Consider the following 25,330-nt stretch of genomic DNA (forward strand, 5'->3'; position numbering starts at 1 on the left):
CTTGCGGACACAAGAGCAACGACAAGATATTTATTAAAGACCGACAGCCCCGTATAAAATTTCTATCAGTATCCATTGATCTACATTTTGCAAGGATATTTACAGGAGTGGGAGGTTCGCATTAACAAGTCGTGGTGAATTTTTATATGTATTTATTAAACCCATACTGTTGCAGTATTCGTCATAAATAAGAAGTTCGCAGATTAAATAAAAACTACTACCGAGGACACTTTCTAAAGCATTAAACTAAAGCTCGCCGCGAGCTAATACTCCAGAAAAGTTTTACACATTACAGTTTAATTTAATAAATGAAGATGCGTTTTTAATGAACATGTACTCGCACTCGCAATATATATGTATTGGTATACGCGCTGCCGAGGAAAATCGATTCGTCTTTTTGTTCCTACACTTTGCTAAGAAAGGCTTCGGCACGGGATTCTTATAAAACAATGATAAAAATCCGAAAAAGTTATTGGCACGACGTAAATGCTTCCTAAAATGATTTGACAGAAAAAATCCTGCAAGCACCGCATTAAATATGGTAAGAGCATCACGAGAAGCTATAAATGCATGCATATCTTATGTATAAAAAAAAAAATGAACGTCTTTAAGAATTCTTTAATTAATTTCTATGTTTCTTCACACATTACTAAAATATCAAATATATATATAAATATTCATCAGGATGCCCAGAAAGCATTGTTAGAAAAGTAACTTTGATTTGGCTTTTCTGAGAGATTTTTCTAAAAAATTTCACGTTTCCAATTTTGGCACTCGCAATGTTTTTTATGTCGAATCTACTATTGAATTGCGTGACTTCACACGCACTCGAGGACGAGCTTCGCTTCCAACCAACGTGGCAAGAAAGCTTGCCATGAAAGCGGATTTAAAGCGATTTAAAACGAGCAAGACGTATCTTTGTCGAGAAACGCTATAAATACAATCAAGTTTCTTTCGAAACTTTTCATAGACCCAAGGAAATTCGCATAAGTTTCCGTTACGATAGAAACGGATAGTTATAATTGTATTATTTACTGTTTTTTTTGTTTTTCTCGTCGTACCAATTTCAACGTGCAAGAACGCTTGAAAATTCTCTAGTTCTATTTGTGGAAATTAATATATTTCTCGGATTCGTAACACCGATTGCCTATCGATCCTTAGGACTATGACGATTAAGTCGCGTCACATTAAGACTAAAGCCCCGCTAAGGAGACGAAAACTTCGACTAATTTTCCTTTTTTATCGTATACAGTCGCAAAGCTCGGAATTACTTCGCCGATGATACAATTGTGACAATTAAGCGATACCGAATAATTATTTTACCTACAAAATCGATACGTCGTGCTCTCGCGCGAAAGACGAGCCCCGTAAATAGGCTCTCCCCGCCTCAGATCGCTCGATCGATTATTTGTCGCCTAATAATTATCCTAAGTTATGCAGATGCGCGCTCTTTCACGCGACGTAGAGGCCGAGGTGTAACTTTCGTTACGTAAAAAAGTAAAGTGAAAGTCCAGCTCTTCGGATTGTTGTAGGGACGACCGAAGATCTAAGCCATCGTCATTAAGTACGTCGATGTCGCGATTTAACGTCGCGTTTGGACGACTTAGAATTTCTATTGATATAAAACAATTGAAAATATCCGTAACAATCAGGAAATTGAATTTTCTACAAATGAATCGATTGTTTCGAGACTGTCATGACGTAGAAATTAAAAATATTTCAGGAATAATAAAGGACTATACATTTCTAAAACATTATCTTCAGATAACAGATAAATGGACATTATATCGTAACGTTTTTGTAAGACTTTGTAAGTCAGCTATTTTAATTTTTTAAAATGATAGACTCATGTTCATTTTTTTTCAATCGACCGATTCAAGTGCAGTACGTCCTCTTGTTTAACGCACGCGAAGCGGAAGTCGCATCGGAAAGTTCAATTCTGCTATAAGCTAATTCACTTTTACAACGGACACATATAGCGCGTAAATCGATATCTTGGAAGCACGTCGTTCCAGCTGCCAAGATGTCGATTCATCATATTTCGCATGTTATTCCAATCAGAGCTAAAAGCAAGATGCTTCGTTCGTATCTACGTAAACTCTCAGACTATTCATACTCTTACTTTTCTTCGTGCGAAGTTCGCATCTCGAACATTGCATACGAGCCGGATAAATCGAGATGCACCCGGAAACCGAGCGTATTGCGTACAATTCATACCTGGTCGCCCTTCGTCGATGCTACACGTCTCTACTTGAACCGCCGAGACAGAATATACTAAAGGGAACAATCAAGCTTGCTTCGAATACACCGACATGTTTTCTTAGCAGAAATTTCTATATAAGATTCTTCAATTCTTTTTAGCAGAAGCGCAAAATTATCAATCTCGTAGTTTCTAACTTCGTATAATAGTTCTAACTCAGCGACAAAAAAACTATATTTCCCAATGAGAAATCTTAATTCCGAACAGAGAAGGAATCGAAGTAAACGGTAGATTGAATCGGCATAAATCCGAGAATAAATTGAAATCGGTTCGCGGCAAAAGCAGTTCTCTATAATGTCTATTATAATCGCGTAATATAGTTATCCTTCGGTACATCGTAGAAATCCTTCGCAGACTTTGGACGTCGATCGTGCACAGCTTTGTAACTTCCGCCTGAACGGCGGGGGCGACGACGATGACGACGATGGTCCCCGATGTCAAGAGACCAGCTGAGTCCGGCTTTGCATCTTCGGGCAGGAAGTTACGGGAGCCCGTGACAGGCTCCTCCTGCCTCCTCTCTTTTGTCAGCTGCTCTCCTCAGGAACATAATGCATATTCATCCGCGGTCCACATTCACACATTCTCTCTCTTCCTTTCTCTCTTGAGTCTCACGCGCGATGGTGGTGGGTGACGCTAGATGGATGGTGATGGATTTTAAGTCTTGTGCATGGTTGGCGGTACTTGGACCGGCGCCGTTCACGAGGTAGCCCGCAGCTTCTCCAGCGCCGGCACCAAGGATTCTTCCAAGGAGGGTCCGCAACTCAGCCCACACTCGCCGATCCATCTCGCCTTCCCGCTCGCGTGAGACTGCAATGAGGAAGCGCAAGACTTTTTAGATTTTTTTTCTAAAGTCTTGGAATAAAAATTGCAAGTTCTTTTACACGCTAAATGAAAATCAATTAAAGGCTTGGAAGATAGAAATAGTCATTAATCATTTTTTTATTTATTAATAACAAAAAATAAAGATCTATTTTTAACATTTGGTTTCTTAGCTTTCAAATCTTGATCAAAATATAAAAGATTCGGCATCCATTGAAACGAATGTCAGGAATAAAGGGTTCAATCAATGCGACGATCAATAACGAATAAGGAATAATAAGTAATAAATTATTTAATCAGTGATTTAATGAGAAGGAATAGGGTGGTGAATGGCGAAGGTTAATATCAGGCCGATCGGGCGAGGGCATTTATCCGGTCTCGGGGGTCACAGAGCGGATATTTACCATGGTGAGGTCACGCTTCCACACGGTGCGGCAACGGCCGTCGCAGAGCGGGCACGGCCGTTGTAAGGAGTAGCCACCGCATTCGCTGCAGTCCAGGGAGACGTGTTCCTCACTCCACGATACTCCGCATCTGCACAAAGAACAGGATAAACCGTGAATACGCGTGTTGTTTATGTCAGACGCGAGACGACGGTAGTTCGGAGAAACGAAATACGCGAGAAGTCTCCGCATGGATGACTGAACCGCACAGTAATTTGGGCTTAGCAATCCACGGATCTGAGAACTCACACACTGCAGTCATACATACACACATACGCTTAAACTCACGTTTACACAGTGATTAAGAATTTCGACAGAGAAACGGTTAAAAGTGTGAATCAGACTCGAATAATGTACATTGCATTATGTTGTAAGCGGCGGCCAAATAGGCGTAGCTTCTAACAACCTTTATATTTATATTTTAATAGAAAAAGAAAAAAAACAAGTTGACGATTTGCATTAAAAAGCCGCCGTTAAAAAAATTATACTTCCAAAAACGAGAGGTATTGCATCATTTAAATGACGTTGATATTACGTCAATATATGTCACAATTTGAATAATTATAAGATTTTTGTAATGCTAAAGAGTAATGTTAAATTTTATGATAGAAATTGTACGCCAATTAACGTATAGAATTAAGAATTGATTAAATACAAATTTTACAACATTCAAGAATAAAAAAAAAGCTCCTCACTGGATTAAAAAATGCCTTTCTTTTTTTCATAGTTGTACATTCTTGACTAATTCGATCGCAACGAGATGCAATGTTTCGTGAATGTTTCGTGAAAATTGCGCATTGAAACTACAAACATCGAATGTAGGGCATCGATTCACCGAGCAATCGCGACAACCGCCACTAGATAAACACTGAATATACCTATTAGCCTCATTCCTGCATTCCAACAGCGATAACACGATCTACTATGGAATTAACATGCTTTCCGCCGAGCGGTGCACCGATGCACCGAATTCGAGAACAATCGGAAAACACTACTTTTTCGAGCCTTTCTCCGATTTTTCGTGTAAATCTGATTTTCATCGAGGAGAGCGCCATTTCTCTTAAATTGGAAGAAAAAAATAATGCGAACGCGATTGCATCACGCGATAAATTGAAACCGCACTGGATCGTGCCAGATTCCATTTGACCAGACAATAACGTCACTCTCGATGCGTTGTATAATCTCCGATTAATTCCCACGTTCTGTCGCAGGAATGCGCCGTATCACGCGTGCAACTGCGCAGCAATTTGATTTATATCCGACATGCATACCGATAAGAGCGAAAATCAATCGTGAAACTTACGTAAAGCAGGAGTTCAGCTGGGCGCGCAGCTCCTCGATCGTGAGGATCGTGTCCTGGTATTGAGGATGCGAGCCTTGCAGACCGTCGTCCACGCTCCCGCACAAACTATGGCAGGATAACGAGATGTTGCTTCTGCAAGCCAACGAAATGACGATCCATGTAAGTCAGATGATCAATAAACTTATTAAATTAGTGAAATCGAGTTTTCCCGCACGCAACTTTAATTATATCGCGCGATAAAAATTATACCGTTATCACGATAAATCTTTTAATTTCTCTGCAAAGTAAATCCGTGTCGATGCTCTTTTCGCCGTAGCTCTATTTCTCAATTTTAAATATGCATAAACAATTAAGTGATACGAAATAATTAAGTTGATCATAATTAAGAACGCTTTTGTTCTACTTTTGCCTCTCTGTATTAAATTGATGTATTTCATATTCTTGATGCTAATCGTATTATAATGAAGTACTTTCGTATAATTAAATCCGTTAAAGAATCGTCGACCTCGTACTCGGTCGAGAACTCTGTACTCGTCGGGTCCAACGTTGAAAAGACGGCGGCCGCGTATACGCGGAACAGGGGAGGGCAAAAGTCCGTTCACGGTGAGTTAAAGATGTTCGACAGCCTTGTGATTTTCTGAGGTATATGATTTGCGGGGACGGAATGAGGATGATACGCGGGCAAATCGCCTTGAACCTTTGCCGGTCGGAGAAAGAGAGGCGCGCACTCGCGGCGGCAGCGGGGCGGATTAAGTCTAATGAGTGTGCGCATATGGTAATCAGGAAGAAAAACGTTTCTTTCACGTGACGGCGACGTGAACGCACGTGTAATGAGCCAACTCGCTTCGTACTGTGTGCGTGTTGCGCCGCATATCTGTGCGTTCGACACAGTCACGGAGTTATACGTGAGGGAACAAAGGCCGCGAACGGAGTTTCTTGAATGGCCGTATTAAATCGCGAAACGAACAACAACAGAATTGTTAGGATTCCCAGATGAGTGATTACAAACCTCTGCATCATATTTTTATTCTTCCGAATTAAATTTAACAATCCTGAGACAACTAAAGAGTGCAGTAGTCTCTTGCGAATAACTCCGAGTTATAATTAGACTAACTGGATTTAAGTGGATGAATGATGACTGCACAAACAAAAATATTTATTTCCCGACTTTTAGACAAAAGGTAAAATTATTGTTTTTGTTTGCTGACAACGAAATTTTATTAAACTTCCTACATTAATCATGTATCTTTTTTTCATTTTAGGCAATGCTCGGCAGAGTATAGCGGTCTCGAATTGTTATTAACGTTCTCCGATTGGCATTTCCGCCTAGGATCCGCACATGCACACACAATACGTTATGTAGGAAGCCGAGTTATGCGCCGCGTACTTCGACGGAAACGGGAAACGTTGCAATCGCCGGCTTGACTAACGCACAAATTGCAGAACAGCCTCTCTCACTCCACCCTTTATCACTCAAGATTACGTCGTTCGCGTTTAGTGCTAATTACCCGTGGCATAATTAAAAACGTAAAACTGTGTCCACATAATGAGCGAAGCTTCTAGATTTTCATTGTCCGGATGTGAACCATCATTTGCGATTAAACGTCATTTAATGTCATTTTCAAACATACATTTCCATGCATTTTCACATGAATTTTGCAAGATACGTATTTCAACTCTAGTATTTTAGCCTCAAACGATTCGTTTTTTATCTCGTGTAGAAATTAGAGTTTCTTCATGTTAGAAAAATGTTACGCGTTAGAAGAAAGAATACCTCGACAAGATCGTTCGAAATTTATACATGTTGCGTATGTCCTGTAACAGGAGGATCTACTCAATATCGACGCATTCTGTAGCAGGAAAACCGTTCGAGCGAGACGGACATTTGCAATTACAAGCCGCGGCTGACCGATGTCCGTCTCGCGGAAGGATTAAATCGACATTTTACTCACCCATGGCGGGAGAGGCTCTCGGTGCTGGCTGGCTGCACGGAAGTGACCGACATGTTGCGCTGATAAGTGGGCACTGAAACATAAAAATGAAAAAAATATTTATAATCGCAGTCGAGACTCTGTCGCGAGTATCATTTTAAAATGCTGAAAGATTTTTCCCCATTAAAGAGATCGAAATGTCAACAACTTTCAAGTTTCGAGCTATTAAAAAATTAAATATCTTTAGCAATAAAAGTGTTTCACTCGCGAACCGATCTCATTTTAACAGAATTTTAATTAAAGACTTTATTATGTAAAAGTAATTAATGTTAAAACATTGGAAATTGCACAAGAGTTCTATATATAAGGAAAAATCAATTTAAAATGTATCTCAGAATACATGACTGTATAATAGAAAACGATAATAGAACGGTAGTAAATCGTTATATATAATTTATACAGACGAATAATTTCCATTTGACATGGCGCAATACGAGAGCTATTATACAAAACACACGAGTACTTAGAAATTCTTTTGCATCCTATCGCAAAAAAAAATTCTTCGGATTTCGAGGTACAAACGAGAAACAGCGATAAACAAGCACACCAACGGAAATCCCGGGAGGCGATAACGATAACGAGCGATCTTAAAGTATTTGCACATACAAGCGCCAGATATAGTAAAGTCGTTACGCATACGAGGAAAAAGTTTTATAACGAATCGCCCCGAAAGATTTCATTAGAATCTATTATAATCAAAGGCCAAGGTTCATAATAATTACATTCACACGCGCCTTTCACCACAAAATATCTAATTTAGACTGAAAAAATATGATAGAAATTTATCAAAAATCTTGCAAAGCTTTTTTTTTTTTTTAAACAGTTGCGCGGAAAAGAATAAAATTTGTCTACATTCGTTCATCCGTTTTGAAATTCAATTCGAAAGTTGTTGATTTTAAATGTTAGGTAAGTTTATAGTTCTGTCTCGAATTAAATATTATAGATTATATAATACAACGTCCGAGTATTAAAGAATTAGCGTGCTTGTTGAATGATTTATTAAAATACCATATGTATGCATAAGCTCGTATGTAACGATAACGAGCGAAGGACACCCCGAGAGCGGATTTCACCGTGATCTCACCTTGGCACGAAAGCCGCCGCGCGCTTTTGCTTTCTACGAGAAAGCATATCAGCGGTACGTGGTCCGCATCCGCGATATCGATAAAGCACTTCGATTTCCGTCATGCATTACGCAACCAGGCGATAGGCAAGTAGGTGACTCGCATCCGCCTCTTGCTTGTTCTGCCAATTGGCTGACATTCAGAAGGAAAGCAGGAAACTCATTTTTACAAAACGCAAAATAGATGTGAGAAATAATACTTTACGATTCGCTTCTCGTTTCGCAATTGTTCTCTTTCAATGGGAGGCCAATAGATACGATTAATCTCCGCACAATAGAAAGCAGTTTCAAACGCGACATAAATTAGAATATAAATTGAACGGGTGTGAAAAATGGTTTTAACAGACAGATTCGAGAAACTAATCGTCATAAAATTGTCAGCCGTCTGATCGCATTAGCGGATAGACGGAGAGAGTCAAGGATTTTTTAGTCGATGCATGGCGAGGCACGCCAAACATTGCCACACGTAAAATGGTCTCGACAGAAACATAATAAATGGTGTTGATAAGAAATTCTTTCGACGCTTCGTAATGCACAGCGAAAACAAATGGCGCGTTCGCTATAAATCGTAAAATAAAGTCATCTTTAAATAATCGTACATTTCTACGAATATTGAACGCCGATTATACATGTAAAAATGACCAACACAATAAGAATTTATTATACATCGAGAAAAAAAAATGTTAAAATCAACAATTAAATATACGTTAAAATATTTCCAGGACTTCTGAGATTCTAACACGTAAATGAACAGAATTTTATTTCCTCGATTGAAAATAAAGCGATTGTAGATTTTAGATAAACGTAGGCCAACACAACATCGATCCGCGTGTCGTCGGGGGACGCATTATTAAAAGTATACAGGAATCGATATCTCGCGTCGTCGCCAGCTAGTACTGCTTCGTCGTGCAAAACCGATCGATTTACATTTGCATTTATTAACCTCCCGGGGGACCTTTATGAAATCGCGCGCGTATGCGTATGCGGGAGTTCCATTAGCCGCGATAACATAATCGCAGATAAAACTGGTCATCCTGCACGATTCTGCGTACAGAATTCTCGACGTTCCTCCGAGACGTAGCGATCGATATGTCTATCGGTCGGCATAACGCGAGAATGCAAACTACACAGCCGCCTTGGATCGATTTAATAATAGTGATCGAAACGGATGTGGATTAAAGTGGCCTACTAAATCGCCGATAACGCGGCGCTAAGCGGAAAGGATAATGCCGAGCTGCAAATCGCGTCGGTGATAAAAGTTTATCGCGCGCACGCTCGCACAACGTGGTACCAAACGCGCCTGCAAAAGCTTTCGGACTTTCCTGGAATTATGCATCATTTCTACTGGTAAAAGTCTAACAATAAGTAAAACCTTGAAAATTTATCGGCTCTGTATAAAGAGTATGCACTGCTTGTAAAAGTTTATTTCCAGCACAATTATTTTTCCTTTTCACATACGTTTTGTTTACCACATTTTTCCTTTCGTCATACGTATACGTATGACGAAAGGAATATATCCTTCGCTATATCGCTATTCGCATTTGCCTTTGTGCAACCGCTATTCTTTTTGCGCAGTTGCCACCAATCTCGAGTAATTACTCTTGTTTTCCGTGTTGAATAAACTCGTATAATCGCACAATTGCGGCGCTATAAAAAGATAATTTGCGCTCTCAAATCTTATGTTTGCGCGATGACTGGAGAAAACCGCATGTCGCATTAGGTACAATCGTAAAATACTTATTATGCATTGAAAGCAAAAAATCATGATACAGATTATAAATCTGAATTTACGCATAAGCGTTTGAGAGATATAATGAATCTTTTTATTTAGATCTAGCTTAAAATTTGCTTCGCCTAATCGTGGCGGATTGGGTACACGTTGCGGAAAGATTGGGAACCGCTATCTCGTTCCGGTGCTTGACGATTTCGACGTAGTTGTCGTAGTTTGTGCAGAAATGCGACGAAGCTACGCGATGCGACTCGATCGCGTCACGAGCAACGCTCAGCATCTGATGACGATGACTCAGTGAGTTAAATCGCGAAGGTAACGTAATTTCTCGCGAGACGCGGCGCCAAGAGGTTCCGTGAGAGATTCGTTGAGTGACAGGTACAATACTCCAAGACTTACGTAAGTGTTAATTTCGCAAATACTTTGCATCGCCACGAGTACTACAATTTTGCGAAAATATGAGGACGAATTGCCTTTTGAAAAGTTCGTCAATGATTTTTAAGAGAAAAAAAAAATTAGAGAGAAAAAGTCACTCTCGAAAGAATCGTCCAGTTTCTCAAATGTCTGCGCGGAGTATTGAACGTGTGAGGGGAAAAAATGAACGAACGCCAGACACACCAGAAAGAATAAACGGAGAGATCCTCGTGGTCGTTCGCACCACTCGAGTCACGAGTAGTAATACTACTGCGAAAATAGAACTACGAGCTGCAACTATACATTGCGAGGTATAAATAACTGGATTATTTTAACGTCACTCGCAATTGATTCATATGCATTGCGTATGCATACTTCGTTAAATCTTTCCATTTGCGTGCTATTCCTGAAGAGTGGATAATCTTATAAGCGGATTGGATTGTTATCAGATTAGATTCTGCCGCCGACAGTAAACAAAATAATTATTCCGTGAACGTTATATTTGCGTAAGCAATGAGTTCGATCGAATTTTCAATTATTATGAATAAATCGTTTGCGAAAGCTTTTAAAGAAAATGTGAAAAACATTAGAGCTTAATCGCCGAGATGGGTATTTTTGGACTAATTGTACGCGTTCGTGCACGCAAATTTTTTCGGGCAGCGCGAGATTTAGATTTAATAAAATGCTCGGGCTATAAATCACTTCGTCTCTCTACGACGACGTCACATGAATCGCAAAGCGGATTTTCCGCGGCGTTACAGATGTAGGATGAATGACGCCAGGACTACGTCGACGTAGATAATGTCGATTCCACGACGCCGCTGTGGTCTGGCATTATTTATAACGCCCCTCGGCGGAGACGTGCGCGTGGCAGCTCGCGATAACATTTGCAAAGTCGACGTCACCCTTCTTCGAAAAAATATATACAGAGTGAAGATAACTTTTTAATCGATACGGATCTAATTACTCTAAATTACGACGAGGAACAAAACAGGCGATTATTTTTGACAAAGCAATCGACAATTATGAAATAATAATTAGAAAAATTGCTAGGAATACAAAGCGCGTTTGAAACAAGCTGATAATGTATGCAAGGCAATTTTATATCAGCAAAAGTTTATCCTGCAGTAAATGTGAAAATTAAAAAACCAACCTTCCTTGCCATAAATATGACGAATTAGCAATTTTCATTTGCATATGTGACTGGCACATAGTTATCAGCCGACATCAGCATTCACGTCCATTTACTGAAAGCTGCTTTAATGAATCCTAAAAACAGGAGACCCTGCTTTCCATTAGTGCGAAGAGTGCCTTCGCAAAAAAGTGCCAATTTTCGACTAATTATGAGCAAATTAGCGGACGACTAATCTCCGTCTACGGACATTTCCGTTCGACGAGTCACCTTCAAGGACTTCGGGTCTAATTGATTGTCTCCATCGAGATGCATAATATTCATTCGTTAATGATCGCGCTCTAATTAGAGCGCCGGCGCGTGTATTCGTGAGATAACAAATTATTCTTTACTTCAATCGATTCCTTAAGAACACGCGGGTGTCTTCTAATTAAAGTTAAAATAAATAAACACAAAGATAATTAATTTATCGAGAGGCGCAAACATTACGTAATTAACTTGCTAAACTACCTCTGTTGGTTGACGAGTGCGAATTATTCGAATGGAAATCGCCGCGCCGGGGCTTGGATGTTAAAGATCACCGGGCCTGTTTCTCCGACGCATTTCTGTCTTTTTATGTGCAGCTTGAAATAAATCTCCGCAGTTGCTGACACGATTCCCTTGAAGCCGAGCGGGTCCCTGCGTTCTCTCTCGCGAACAATTAAATCCTAAGATTAGCCCAAGACGCTCGCCCGCTTCGGCCTGCCCTCGTGTGTGAAACCAGTCCGCGGACCGTTGGCAACCGGCCCGAGAAAACGGCTAAGCCGTCCACGCGAACGTATTTTAGTTTCGTTTAGACTCGACGGGAATAGAAGGAAATGCAAGGCGGTGCACGATCCGCATTCGCGAAACGCTAAGCAGTCCCCTCGGCTTAAAGTAGTCAGCGAGAACATGATACACCCCTCTTGACTATTCTCTGAAGAAGATTGAATTGTCGAGATGTCTAACAATAGAAATATATATATATAAATATTTTCCTCCCGATACCTTGCGAGTCGGATAATTTTTTTTTATCAGGAGTAAATATATTGATTTAGAAAAGAATATTGAGTTAGAAAAGAATTGTTTAACGAATAAAAATTACTTTTTCCATCAATTTTTATCAAGTCTGTTTACAAGCCAACTTTGGTTTCCGTCGCGATGGCGAGAGGGCAGTGTGAACTGACACCCCCGTGCCGCTTTCCCGCGGGGTGGAAATCAGGCCAACAACCCACGAGGAGCACGCGGGAGCTGCGCGATGCGGTGCGAGGGCGTATCGGGATATCGATCGACCCCGGGCTATTCTGGATAACACCCACACGCGTACACACGGATATACGTCAGGTCGCGCCGGGGTGGAATCAGGTCGGCTGGAAGGACTTGCACGCGAAAGTGCGAAAGCGGCTTGCGGCTCGAGGACTGTTTGAGTCAGCAAGGAGAGGTTTCCCCTCCCTCCCCCCCGAGGGTTACAAAGTCAAATAAACATAGATGGGTAGCCGAACGAATAAAGTAAAAGTGGCTGCTCCATCGAGGAAAAGAAGAATCGTGCAAATTTACGTGTTATTCGAAATATTGCAAACTATTCGACAAACTTAATATTCAAACTTGAATTTCTCTGCTGGATGGGTTAATCGGGTTTTACATAATACCGCGCAACGAGCGACGGGCAATATGCGCGTTGCATACCGATAGATGGAAAGCAATTGCGCGGCTGCAGCAGGGCGAGTCAAGCCTTTGGCTGCTGGAATGTCGCGAAGCGTTAACAGGATTGAGAAATTAAAATTCCGCCTTTGGAATTCGCGGCCATGCCAGCCAATGTGGCATAACGGGTTCCCCGTCGTTTCTTACATCGCGGCGAGAGAAGTGACGACCAGGACTGACCTCGTTGCACTCGCCGCTGGTAACTACGCCGTTTGTGTTTTGAAAGTGGTGTACCTACTTAAAGTTGAGACTAATTTAAGTGCGGCGACTCTCGCCGGCAATTCGTTCGATTAATCCTCGAAATAGGGATCAATGCGAGCTATTTCTGCGCTTGAATAAATACGAGATGAGTCAGAAAGCGCGCATTTCCTTTTAGCTATAAATATCATTTCAATCTTGGTCACATTTAAGTTTTCAATAAAAATATTTTCCCCAAAGGCTATTATCGATTCCTAAACTTTTTACTCTTCTCGATATTTTAAGTATCTAGAAAATTGTCCGAGCTTAATTAAAAGCTAATAGTTTATTTGCCTATTTATATCGTGAAACTTCAGAGTCAAAAGTCTGCCCTTGATTGTGAAAACTTCATCATCCGCGTCAATGTAATCGACGATCGGAAGTTTTCGATAGAAATTTCCTCGATGCCGACAAAGCGTGCAGAATGCGTTTCCGCGATGCAATCTTCCGGTCGATGGCCGTCAGTTGGGCGCCGAACGAAGAACCCGCTCGTCTCGCACGCGAGAGTATTGATTCTCTTCACGGCTCGCTCGCGTTCCGTCCGTTCATTCGACGCACGACGAGGCGACGGCGAAGCGGAGCGTAAAAAAACCTCGCGCTCGTTATCGCGACGGTTATAAATGCGGCGCAAAATGAAGCCACCTTCGAATTGTCGTCCTTCGGTCATCGGGGGGTATTACCCGATTACTTAACTGTGCTTTGGCAAGCTGTCAATGACAGGTGGTAATTTCGTACGACAATCCCTCCCACATTGAAGACACACACGCAGCCTCGCGCCGACATCGCAATGAAAAACACAAATATTTCATTATTGATTCAACGGTATATTTTAGTGGAAGTTGTTGCTTCACAGCTCGCAATCAACATGCAATTCTTTAATGTTGAACTTTCTAGTTTTCAATGGAATATTGAGATTTTCTAACTGCATTTCATTCCCTTATACTTGTGTTTCTGTTGATTGTAGTTAAAGACGGACTAGCTTTCAAGCTATTAGCGGAACCCTATTTACGACGACCGAATGGAAATTGCATCGCCATTTATGGCATTGAACAAGATTTATGTTAAGTGTTAACGTAAACATTCCAGCGTCGCTCAAATTCACGCTGTTACTTCAACGTGTCTCCCTTTTCCTGTCATGTCATTCTTTTCTGACAGCAAGTCACAGCTGTCGCATCCATAGAGACGCACATCGTTCATCGTTTTTACTGCGTAATACGATATTGCGACATAAAGAGTTCTCTTTCTCTCTTTCTCGCATCGTTGGCTTTCTCGGAACGAAATCGTGGTGAAAGCGTCTCTTTCTGAGGGTCGCCGCGGATGTATCAGAAGAACGAAATTACGCAGCTTCTGCTATACAAAGAGCGAAGCGGATCAGCCATTAAACATACTCGAAAATATTCAAAAGAAAACTGAATAGAAGCTAAGATCGTTATGTTGACGAACGACTCCGACGCGTTTAATGTTCTCGAAGTTTCTGTTCACTGTTTCAATCAATTCAGAAGTAAAATAATTTAGGGAATATACTTAATTCTAACCATGTGACTAAAATTTTTAGCATCGAGATGACCAAAAATATCCAAAAAGAATCTCGCTGCTCGGAAAATCGGTAAAACATCGAAATATTTGGCAAGCGGAGCATCCCAGCATTCATATCCGTTTTCGAACGGGTGCTCGCTTCGGGTGCTTTTCCATTTCATGCGCACATCAAAGAAAGGGACCGCCGCCGACCAGCAGCAGCGCGTCGGTGGTCGCCCTAACTCACTCACGCAGGAATCTCGCACGGCGGCGTTACCCTTGTTGGCCGCGTTCACTATCGTTCCCTCTCACTCACTCTCACTCGCACTCGGGGAGGGAATAAAAAACACATTGAATAAATTCGTTTGACTTACGTCTATCTCTCAATTGAATCCTCCGTAAATGTGGCCTCGCGCTAGCACACAGCTGCGACACCGAACGTAGGCGTCAGATGCTTGCAAAGCAAACTCCTCGAGACGCGTCCTAATAACGGTTGCCACGAGCAGAAATCGAACGAAGCGGTCGAAGAAACGTTGGAGAAATCGCAGCAAAAACCTACACTCCACAACGTCGCAGACTCAACTGAAGCGCCTCCACCGGGTGGGGTCCTTATATTACCGCGGTACAGGCTGGGAAAGTGGTGGGAGGGTGTCGAAAGTGGGAGAAGCATGGCACGAATTGTTCATCCGCCGATGCGACGCAGTATGCGCTTGCTCGTGCAGCATAGTGGTTCGCAATGTGCGGATCTGATGAAAACATTGGAAACTTGTTAAAAATTCTTCAATTTTTATGTCATATGATAAAGAATTTATTAAAATATTATGTATTATAAAAAAATCCTAGTTAACTAAAAGCAAATCTTGCCTAGAATTTTTGTTGTTTTTTAATTACTATAAATTTTATTCGATTTTTTCGTCATTTAAATGTCATCAAGATAAATAATTTTAACGCGTTTTCATGCAGAAAAGTCGGAAACGTAAATAGACTGTGAGAAATCCCAGCTTCATTCATGAGAACGAAGCTGGAAATAGTCATGTCTTATCAAGCATTCGAACGCATGTTATTTTTTATTCCCACCGACGCGAATGGTGTTCCAGCTCGATGGGCTTCGAAGTTCCCGGAACGGATATTGAGTTATCGATTTTGCCTGTTGGACGCGTTACAGCACGACCGCTTTCTCAAAGGATAATATCCAGATCCTTTGTAGAATAGATATTTTAGAGCGTAGAGGGGATTATCCCCAAGACTTCCCTAAGACGGAAAGTATCCGCGATAAGAATGGAACAAGAAAGCATTCTACTTCTCGCACCGACAAGTCTCACCTTTACAACATAGTTTGACATTTTCAAATGTTTAGAAAGCGTCGAGGTGCTGCCAGGAAATTTATAATAGCACTAATATTTATAGTAAAAGTATTAGACCGTCGCAATGCTTTCAAGATGCTAAAACAAGAGAACCATCTTACGAGTCGCAGACTTTACAGCTTTAATTAGATACTCTTCTCCAACGTTGCAACAGTTGATGTCTATCTTCTATCAACTCCCTTCTATTAAACTAAAATAAACCGACAATCTATCGAGTGATCTGTTTATCGAGTAAAAAAAAAATAAAGTTGTGTTTTGTTTACGTTCTAAAAATGCGAAATGTCAATTAGTTATTAGCATTAATTATAAGTAAATCCTTCTAATTGCTTAAAATTTTTGTTGAGAAAATAACCCGTCTATATTATCAATTTCCACTTCTACCGAACCACTTAAGATATACGCGTAAGATGCATGTACATTCTACACAACGATTCCGGTTATCTATAACGTTGCGCCGAAAATATAGAAGTTTGCATCGCGGATGTTGATACTTGGATTCGTAATGTTTTCAAACCGAATGACGCAAAGACAAATATCAAAGATCCGTATCTATGTTGCTATAATATGTTGAACGGCTCTTTATCGAGCATGTTTGACGATAATTGTCGATTTTAACCTCTATGATACTTGCGTAGTTGTGACGTTTCGAGTTAGAATAGACGATGCGCAGTACTTAAAATTACAGATATAATTTTAAATCGCTTTAAATCACATTTGAACGAAGCTCAATTTAAAGTTTCTCCAAATCATCACTAAAATTCTTTTCAAACTCGATAAGATAATGTCTTCGCTTTGCATTGTCATGTCTGTTCAGTATATGTAGCTATCGCTGAATATACTGAATACATGAATTTGACACAATGATCGTAGCGTTAAAAGCCAAGAAGGCGCATTAAAAGAGGAAAAAAAGTGAAGTTTTCCTCCCACGTTCACGAGAATCTCTTCTCACTTTCCTTATTTATCTAATAATTTGCACCTATGTCGAGGTCACGAACGATGCATAATGATCCGCCGTGGAAAAGGTTAGGAGTCCGTAATAATGTGATCGTTAAAAATATTCATTCCCTTGTGAATCACGTGCCTCGTCGTCTGCACACGCTGCAAACTTTGTCAATGATACCTAACGCTTTTCAGTTTACCAAAGTGTAAAGAATGTACAAAGTACCTCAGGAAGGCAATAGCTCCTCGTGAAAGTTTTATGTATGGCTCTAATGGTTTAAGCTTATTTTATAGATGACCTATAATTTACGATAAAATTATGTGTAATTTTTTCCCCGTAAAATCTTCACTTATGAACTTTATGTAATAGACACTCTGTCTCGCAGCTTTCATTATTTCTACGCAATTGAATAACACTGAATCACATTAAAAATCCAAAATTTTAGTTCTGCAACAGTAGCTTAGCAACAGTAGCTTGCCAGCTGTTAAGACTTTTATAACTCGCTTCTTCTGAACTTACCAAAACAAGAAAGAAGTAATCAATCAATTGATAATCAAATCAAAAATATTAATTTTTCTAATTATAAGATACAATCGGAGAGTATCAGTGCACGTAAGATTCGAGATAATGCAATCTATCACAATCTAGCAGTAGCGATAGCACACTGTTAAAAATTGATATATAACACGTTCCGACGCTACGGTTGATAATGCCAGTAATTGCTCTCGCAGAGTATATTCTTCGCTACGCGGGACTTCGGTTTTCGCTGCAATTTTATTACACGTGTGCTTATTATTCATAGAATCTAGCGAACTGGCACGCGCGCTCGTAATTGCGAAGCTGTAGGTGGCCGATGAATTAGCCGAACGAGCGCACGTATCAAGAGGGCCATTCAATACTCGAGCAACGTACGTGGGTGTCGCGATGAATTAGACTGCTGTGTGTGCGGATGTTCGCTCAAACGGGTTACACGTGGAAACACGTGCCGACGCTCTTGGTTTTTTTTCACGATCTATTTACATACGCACGAGGCGAGTCATCGCGTCGCCAGGTTTCCACATGACATAACGTGCCTCCGATTTTTCCGTGGCGAACGTTAAGTCGCGAGCGACCTTCAGACTCCTTTGTTAATCCCGACGTAATCCGTGCAAAAAATATAACCCTACAATGCACTATAATAATACTCTAGGTCGATATTGCACTTGTCACTGGTCAGCGAGTCTCGTGACGTCATAGAGAATATCTTATATGCGAGGATCTTATGAAGCGGCTAGAGAACGTCAGCGATTCTTTACAGTCTAATAACGCCGTCGTGACGTAATTAATATAATTCGATGACGTCATCGAACACTGCAAAGCCTATATCTCGTTGCGATTAAGTGCCAAGAAGGCCTAACAGATTGAGAAGATGAGGAATGCAACTCCACAGGAGCGAAAGTGATTCATGCATTTGCATGAAATACTGACCACACTTCTGTTCACAATTTCACCGTCTGATAATGGCGACACTTGTACAAATAACATTATCAGCTTATTGAACATAATTATTTGATGTCAAATAATAACTACGCGTGTGCATAATTTTTTTACAAACATTAGTTCAATATTCTGTCAAATTTCTTTCGGTAAAATCGATTCTCGATCTTTATCAGAATTTTAATAAAAATAATTGCAACAGCAAAACCGTAACTTTTCAGAAGATTATTTGTGAAATTATTTTTCCCGAAAGCTTCTTGTTTATCACAAGATTTCTTTGTAGAAACAATATATTATAGAGAAACAAAGGTTATATAAATATGCATGATTGAATCACTGTTTACCAATGCTAAAATAACATTGAAAAATGATTGGAAACAAAATTCTCAAAAAATGCAGCTACGATATTTCTTATCGGCACCGTCGATGTGTTGTCACTGCAATTATAGAGTAACATGTGTGTTCGTCAGCGGATAATTCGTTATTGCGATCGATACGTGGATGATGCATATGCATTCGCAATTAATAGTCGGATTGTTTTCGCAATTGATTATCTGGACAACATATAATCCTGGACGCGCGGAGCGCCGGTGCGCTTTTGCCGTCGGGTTTGCGGCGATAATTTAACGCGTAATAAAAGCCTTCGTATCTCACGCCTCGTGATCGTCTCGAACGCGATATCGCCAAGCAATAATTATTCACGCTTGTTCTCCGCGCCCCTCATGTGATAAGATCACGTGAGAGTCAGCGGTCTCGTGACAACATACACGCCAGAGATTAACATATTTTTCATACTGCGCTTTTGCAACGAGCGCCTGTCACATTTTATTAACTTCCCAACTCGATTCGATTGCGATAAATTAACTCGATGAATTTCCGAAGACAGGCTCGTAATGTTATACTTTAAGCGTCACAAACATTTGTCGCCGAATTAAAAATAATGAGTAAAAAAAATTTTAAAAAGGTTCATAAAACGTATTATTTTATGAGAAAACGGTAAATTTAATGCGCATAAATATTCCGTTAAGCGCAGAAAAAGAGGACGAGTTTTCCTCTGTATATATTGATGATTGCTGATTTAATAAAATTATTTATACAGTCTTTATTTTGGTTTCCCAATAACATCGCGAGCGTTAATGTTGCAAATAAATGTATAATATGATTCTTTTCGTTTCGTACAACTAGGTTGTTATATAAAAATGTACATCAACATATGTAATCGCAATCGTTTCCTAATGCTTTCCTTACGTCACGAGTCTGTGTACAAATAGCTTTCGTTATCACAACGGGAACCGATCGCAAATACGATTTGTGAAAAATATATGTATACGAAATACGAGCCCCCGTCTCCGAAGGCGTGTACTTACGAGTCCTCTTCAAAACAATGATTATGGCAATCATTATAATGAGCATCGCAGCAATCATCGACCGCAAGATTGCCTCTCGTCAATGCATTTTCAAGATTAAATTCGATTGTAAAAAACAGAATCTATATACTTTTTCGTTAAATCTAATACACAGAACGTCTCGTTACTGCATTACTGTCCGATGCTAAATATAATTTAAAATTAGCGAAAAGACATAAAAAAATATGCTATACGTGATAGAAATTGCTATCCCACATTTCCCGCTAAATATAATTTGTTTGATTCCAAGCTCGATAAATATTGCCGTTTTATCGTCGACCTGTTTCACGAGCCGACTGCAAATTATTGGAGCGATCGACAGTTTAAGGCGACCGTAAATGCGGTCGTAAATGCGTCAATGTAAGGACGAGGGACGCGTTGAAATTTTGAAGAACTGCATAAAATGCGTTTCCGCGACCTTGAGCGGACTAAATAATGCAGTACAGTTTGCGGTATTCGATCCGATGTCTTTCAGCAACAATGTCGATAATTTACGATTGAATAGAAAGGCCTTTGATTTCCGCCGAGCCCGCAAGCGAGCCCCCGCGTCCGATGAATAAAGCAAAGAAGTGGATAAACCGACATCGGTAATCAAGGAAACGCATGCGACTCAAGGATTGTATTCGTTGGCTCGCGAATTAATTTCGTTGTTTGCAAATTAGCCTTCGATAGCGTAAATAAGCGATAAGAAGCTTATCTTCGATTTAATTACAAGCAAATATTTCTTTAAAAAGGCAACAAAATATCAATTGCGATTTTATTGAAATTAATTAAGATAAGAATCTAAATAAACAAATAACCTATTTCAAATGATAGAGTACATTTTATCAAAGAAATTACTCGCAAAAAGCTTTGCATCAAAAAATCTCCCAAACAAATTGCAGGAATATTGTGAAACTTTATGTAGAGATTCGAATAGAGATGAAATTGTTAATCTCTTTATGTTGGAAGCGCGAGTGCGGCAACACAGGCAATTGCTTCCAGCATGCATGATATTAAATATAAACATCCAATTTTCGAGGGAAAATGGAAGTTGCGCAAAAATTTACGATATTTTCCGAAATAATATTTTTCCATCCGATGGAAGAATTTGGCGGCATCAATAGAAGTTATTGTAACTACAAACATAATAATTTTTCATGCCTAAAAATATTATTACAGCACTTTACATCGTCGAATTGTTCCATCGCTAACTACGCTGTTATCACAGATGTCGTAGACAAAATGTTGAACAATGTCTCTTCGTCTCGCATGATTCTTAAGTGAAACCAGTTCGAACCGGTCGTAAGAAGTCGGGAATCATCTCATGGTGACGTTTAATCGCTCGGACCAGGTTCAAATGACCACGATTAAAACGATTCGCAAGTAAAAAAAAAAAAAAAAATAATTGCGCATGTTCGAAATAACAGAAGACCGAGGCGAATGTAAAGCAAGATTTCTCGTTTTAACATTATCTATCCCCATTTAACGTATTATAACATAATGTTCGCTCTTATATTTCATTATTTTTAGTACTATCTAGAATAATCGATCTGCCGTCACTAATAATACTAAACCGTAAAAAAAATTTCCATTAATGTTATCAGTCCATTAAAGGTCCGGAATATTAAGTGCTGTTGCTGTTGTTTCGATCGATAAGAGATTTTTATCGCACACGGCTGATAAGCTTTATCGCAAAAGAAAAAAATATAAAAATGGAATTGGCCTCTCGAGCATATATTAAACTGAACGCTGCTTTGCGTAACTATATATAATTCATTAAATATAATGTTAAAGAACAGACTTTTAAGTCTGCAAAAAGATATGTTGACTTTTCGTTGTGCAATTTCGAAAAAATACGATAAATCGATTGACGTTGCATCTTTCATTTTCCTTTTAAGATTATCATGCTGTGTAGTCAGTGTGCATTATTTCAGCGTTTTAAAAATAAATCTCAGAGAAATAAATTTAGAAACTAATTGTTTCGTTTTAGAATTGAATGTTTCGAATTAATCTTGATTTAAAATAATAAAAATTGAGATGTTGTTTTCAAATGTAGCAAAATTTGATACATTTCGGAATAATCACAATTTTGCAGTTTCGCCATTTGATGTTAATATCCTCAAATTACTTCACATATCTTAAATATATAATTCATTAAATATAACGTAAAAGGATAGACTTTTAAGTGTAAAAAGATGCATCTCACCGCAGAATATATTGAGCCATATTTTACGGGATCAGCATCAACACGGATAAGCATAAATCAAGCGGATACGACGGATGAAGTTTGTAAGTTTTTTAATGCGCCGTTTCGAAAATCGCAAAACCGCTCGTAACATACGCTCGCGAGGATTCATCGTGCTGCGGTGAGATTTGCAGGATAAAAAGCCAAAAGAAGATGAGCACATGGAGGAAGAAAGGGAAGGAAGGAAGAGGGAGATATAGGAGAACGTTGGTTTTTGCGACTCTCTCCCTGTCTGCATTCCACGATGCAGGCAACAACCTCGCGGATGCATCCACGCATACGCGAGAGAACGAACGAAAAAGCGTAGCTGCAGTAAAAAGAGACGCGAACGATCACGCTAATGTATCTATATGTTCTTATTTTTCTATTCTAATATTTTCAGATTGGAAATTTGGCCAATATACTTGTCGATAAAATTGATTAAACGTTTAATTAATGATGAGAAACATATTATTGCAATTAAAAAAAAAATTTAAACAGTTTAAGAAAAAGTTTTTGAAGAAGTATTTACATGATAATTGATTTAACGTGTAAAGAGAATTCAAGAGAAAATAATATCGATGTGTGCATTACATGTACGCGTGACGTGCGTTCCAAGTCCACGAAATGCCATTTAATCTGCGTAATGCATTCACAAGGTTACGGTAAAATGCACATTTCTCAGCAAAAGCAAACACAATAAAACGCGCAACAATACGACGTTTTCCGGGAAAGTGAACACGATATCCCCCACCACAGAGTTCTCATCGTTCCGTAGAGAGATAAATTGTCCCACGAAAATCACACATCATTCAGTGGAAGCCTGAAACTATTTGCACGCGGGAGAAGAAATATTTACCGTGAGTTTCCGATATGGGTTTTTCTACGTCTCTTCAACGAAGGAAGCGCACTATCGTCCAATCGAAATCATGCAGCTGGTGTGATCGTTCAAGCATTATACACAAATATTTTTTATGCAATCTGAAAAACGACGTATATGGGATTCCATGAAGATGCACGTTAAACATTTTCTTAACTCCTTAGCTTTATTTTGCAACAGACACCGTCGGAACTGAACAAGATGATATTTCAAATAAATCGCCCCAAACTTCCGCTATCAATAATAGCTAATGGACAAATTCGAACAATTACTAGTAACGATAATTTTCTACAGAAAATCCAGAGTAAAGAAAACGAGGAAAACTAGGAAACAAAAACAAAACTATTCCTAGAGAAGCGCTATTAATAGAAAAGAAAGATATTTCCAAGAAGTATATAAATATACGAATATGATGAAAGTAGCAGACCTGTAGCATGAAGCAACATCGTCGTTTCTGCGTGGAAACGAGTCCTCGACCTCTCAAGGCCGTTTCGTAGATTCCAAGTTCAGTTACCGAGCCGGTGACCTTCCCAGAAAACATAGGGAAGAAGAAGAGGAACGAGATTCGCGAATGGCAATGCTATTCATCGTACGCGCGTGATTCGCATAAAATCCTTGGATCGTGTCTTTTGATCAGTCGAAGCGAAATGAACTTTTTCACTACAGCGAGTCTCTTCGAAAGACACATCTCAACCTGCGATAAATTCTTTCTCTGTACATTGCTGGCGCCGCGGAATCGGGGGGGGGGGAGAGGGGGGCAGAGGGGGCGACCGCCCACTCAGAGATAATTCAGGGGGGCGTAGCCCTCCCGAAATTTTTCTATTTTTTTCAGGTATTTCATGACCGAAAATATTGAGCATCACATATTTATATCAAAGGTGGAAAAATGAGTTATTTTTCTTTTCTTTTTTTCTTCTTTCTTTTTCTTTTTCCTTTTTTTTTTTTTTGACTATTTACTCGTTCAATTGAAGTACACTATATAACGAAGAAAATTAAGTGCATTAAGTTAATTAGAGCAAAAAATCTGTGTATATTTTTCGCACTATTGTACTACCCACTGAGTGGCCTATTATATGGTGTTTGAATGGAGTTACATACATATACATATACATATTATGAATGTATTATGTATCCTCTTTATAAATTTTGCCCCTTCAGATGAAAAATACTTCCGCGGCGCCTGGTACATTGTAAATTCTTTTAGATAGAACAGATCGACGAAAATTAGTGAGAACTTATTCACAAAATAATTGAATCGCATTAAAATATTTAAGAAATAAAGCAAGAAGAGTACGATTGGAGATTGCTGATTATTTCGCAAGGAACGTGAGATCCATATGAATCTTGGTCCTTGGCACTTAGCTTCCGACATTTCAAAGCGCATTTGTATTGCGTATTTTCTGGCAAGAGTTTCGATCGTTATTACACTCGTGCATTAGAAAACATCAGACAATTGTTACCGATTTCAAGAAATTGTCTTCAACACGTTGACATAAATTAATTAAACGCATTAATCGAAAATCTGTGATTAAGATATCCACAATAAATTTTCAATAGCTTAATATAGCAAATTGAACAATCAGTAGTCTCGAATAATTTCATCAATACTAGATTCAAGTTTTTATCGACAGTTTTCTTAATTTCATATTTATCTTGTTATAAATACAATTGGTAAATTTTTTGATTGCAGAAAGAATGGGCGACTTGATCGCGTGTCTGATCTGCGTTGGGCCTTCGCGTTGATTCGCGCGCGGACCTTAATTCTCATTGTTCGCGATCGAGGCAATAAATCGCGACCTTGAAATGCTTTTCCCGACTAACTCGATTAAGGCATATTAGATTAATAAGCGGCGAGCGATAAGTCGTACGACGCACCATACGCGTAAGTGTCGATGCACCTCTGCTCGCGGATTAGCGCATAGAATGCGATTGATAATGCGCAATTCATCTAAATATAGAAATTATTTTGCAATATACATTTAGTTTTCTTAATTTGTCGAAAAGATTGTTCTCTTAATTTGTTTTCTTGTATAAAAATTTTATCAATTAATTTTTACAATTAGAATATTTCTCTAATAGTTTGTCGAAATATGTAAATTTTCATCTTTCTCTATCGCGTAAGAGTTTTTAATGCACAATATTCAGAATCCATAATATTACACGTATCGCGTTAAAAACGTTAAAATAATAATGACAGTAGTGATAAAATAAAAGATTAGCACGTAGAAAAAGCATTTTGCTTTTACTTTTGACTCATAATTTATGCAGATGTTCTTCTCACAATAGCTCATATGTTTCCAGTCTAACATAAGTAATATTGCGCGCCGATTATGATGCAAAGAACCACATAATCTTAACTAACGCCGATTCGCA

At 39.3% G+C, this 25,330-nt stretch overlaps 1 protein-coding gene and 1 long non-coding RNA gene across 2 annotated transcripts in view; one reads left to right on the top strand and one right to left on the bottom strand.

The window, feature by feature from the left end:
* Positions 1–135: 135 nt before the first annotated feature.
* Positions 136–25,330, bottom strand: part of Pino (Pinocchio) — a 38,251-nt gene continuing 13,056 nt past the window's right edge. The window contains exons 3-6 of the mRNA XM_012373054.2: positions 6,778–6,850; positions 4,826–4,957; positions 3,484–3,613; positions 136–3,067 (exon numbers count right to left, since the gene is read on the bottom strand). Of these exons, the coding sequence (XP_012228477.1) occupies positions 2,957–3,067; positions 3,484–3,613; positions 4,826–4,957; positions 6,778–6,850 (446 nt within the window). The 3' untranslated portion in view covers positions 136–2,956. The remainder of the gene's footprint in view (positions 3,068–3,483; positions 3,614–4,825; positions 4,958–6,777; positions 6,851–25,330) is intronic.
* LOC137001281 (uncharacterized) lies at positions 4,663–7,254 on the top strand. Its single transcript, XR_010891354.1, has 2 exons — positions 4,663–4,984; positions 6,650–7,254. It is a non-coding gene; the product is annotated as an uncharacterized lncRNA (long non-coding RNA).

This window comes from Linepithema humile, chromosome 7 (genome assembly GCF_040581485.1).
Source record: "Linepithema humile isolate Giens D197 chromosome 7, Lhum_UNIL_v1.0, whole genome shotgun sequence".
Classification (NCBI taxonomy): domain Eukaryota; kingdom Metazoa; phylum Arthropoda; class Insecta; order Hymenoptera; family Formicidae; genus Linepithema; species Linepithema humile.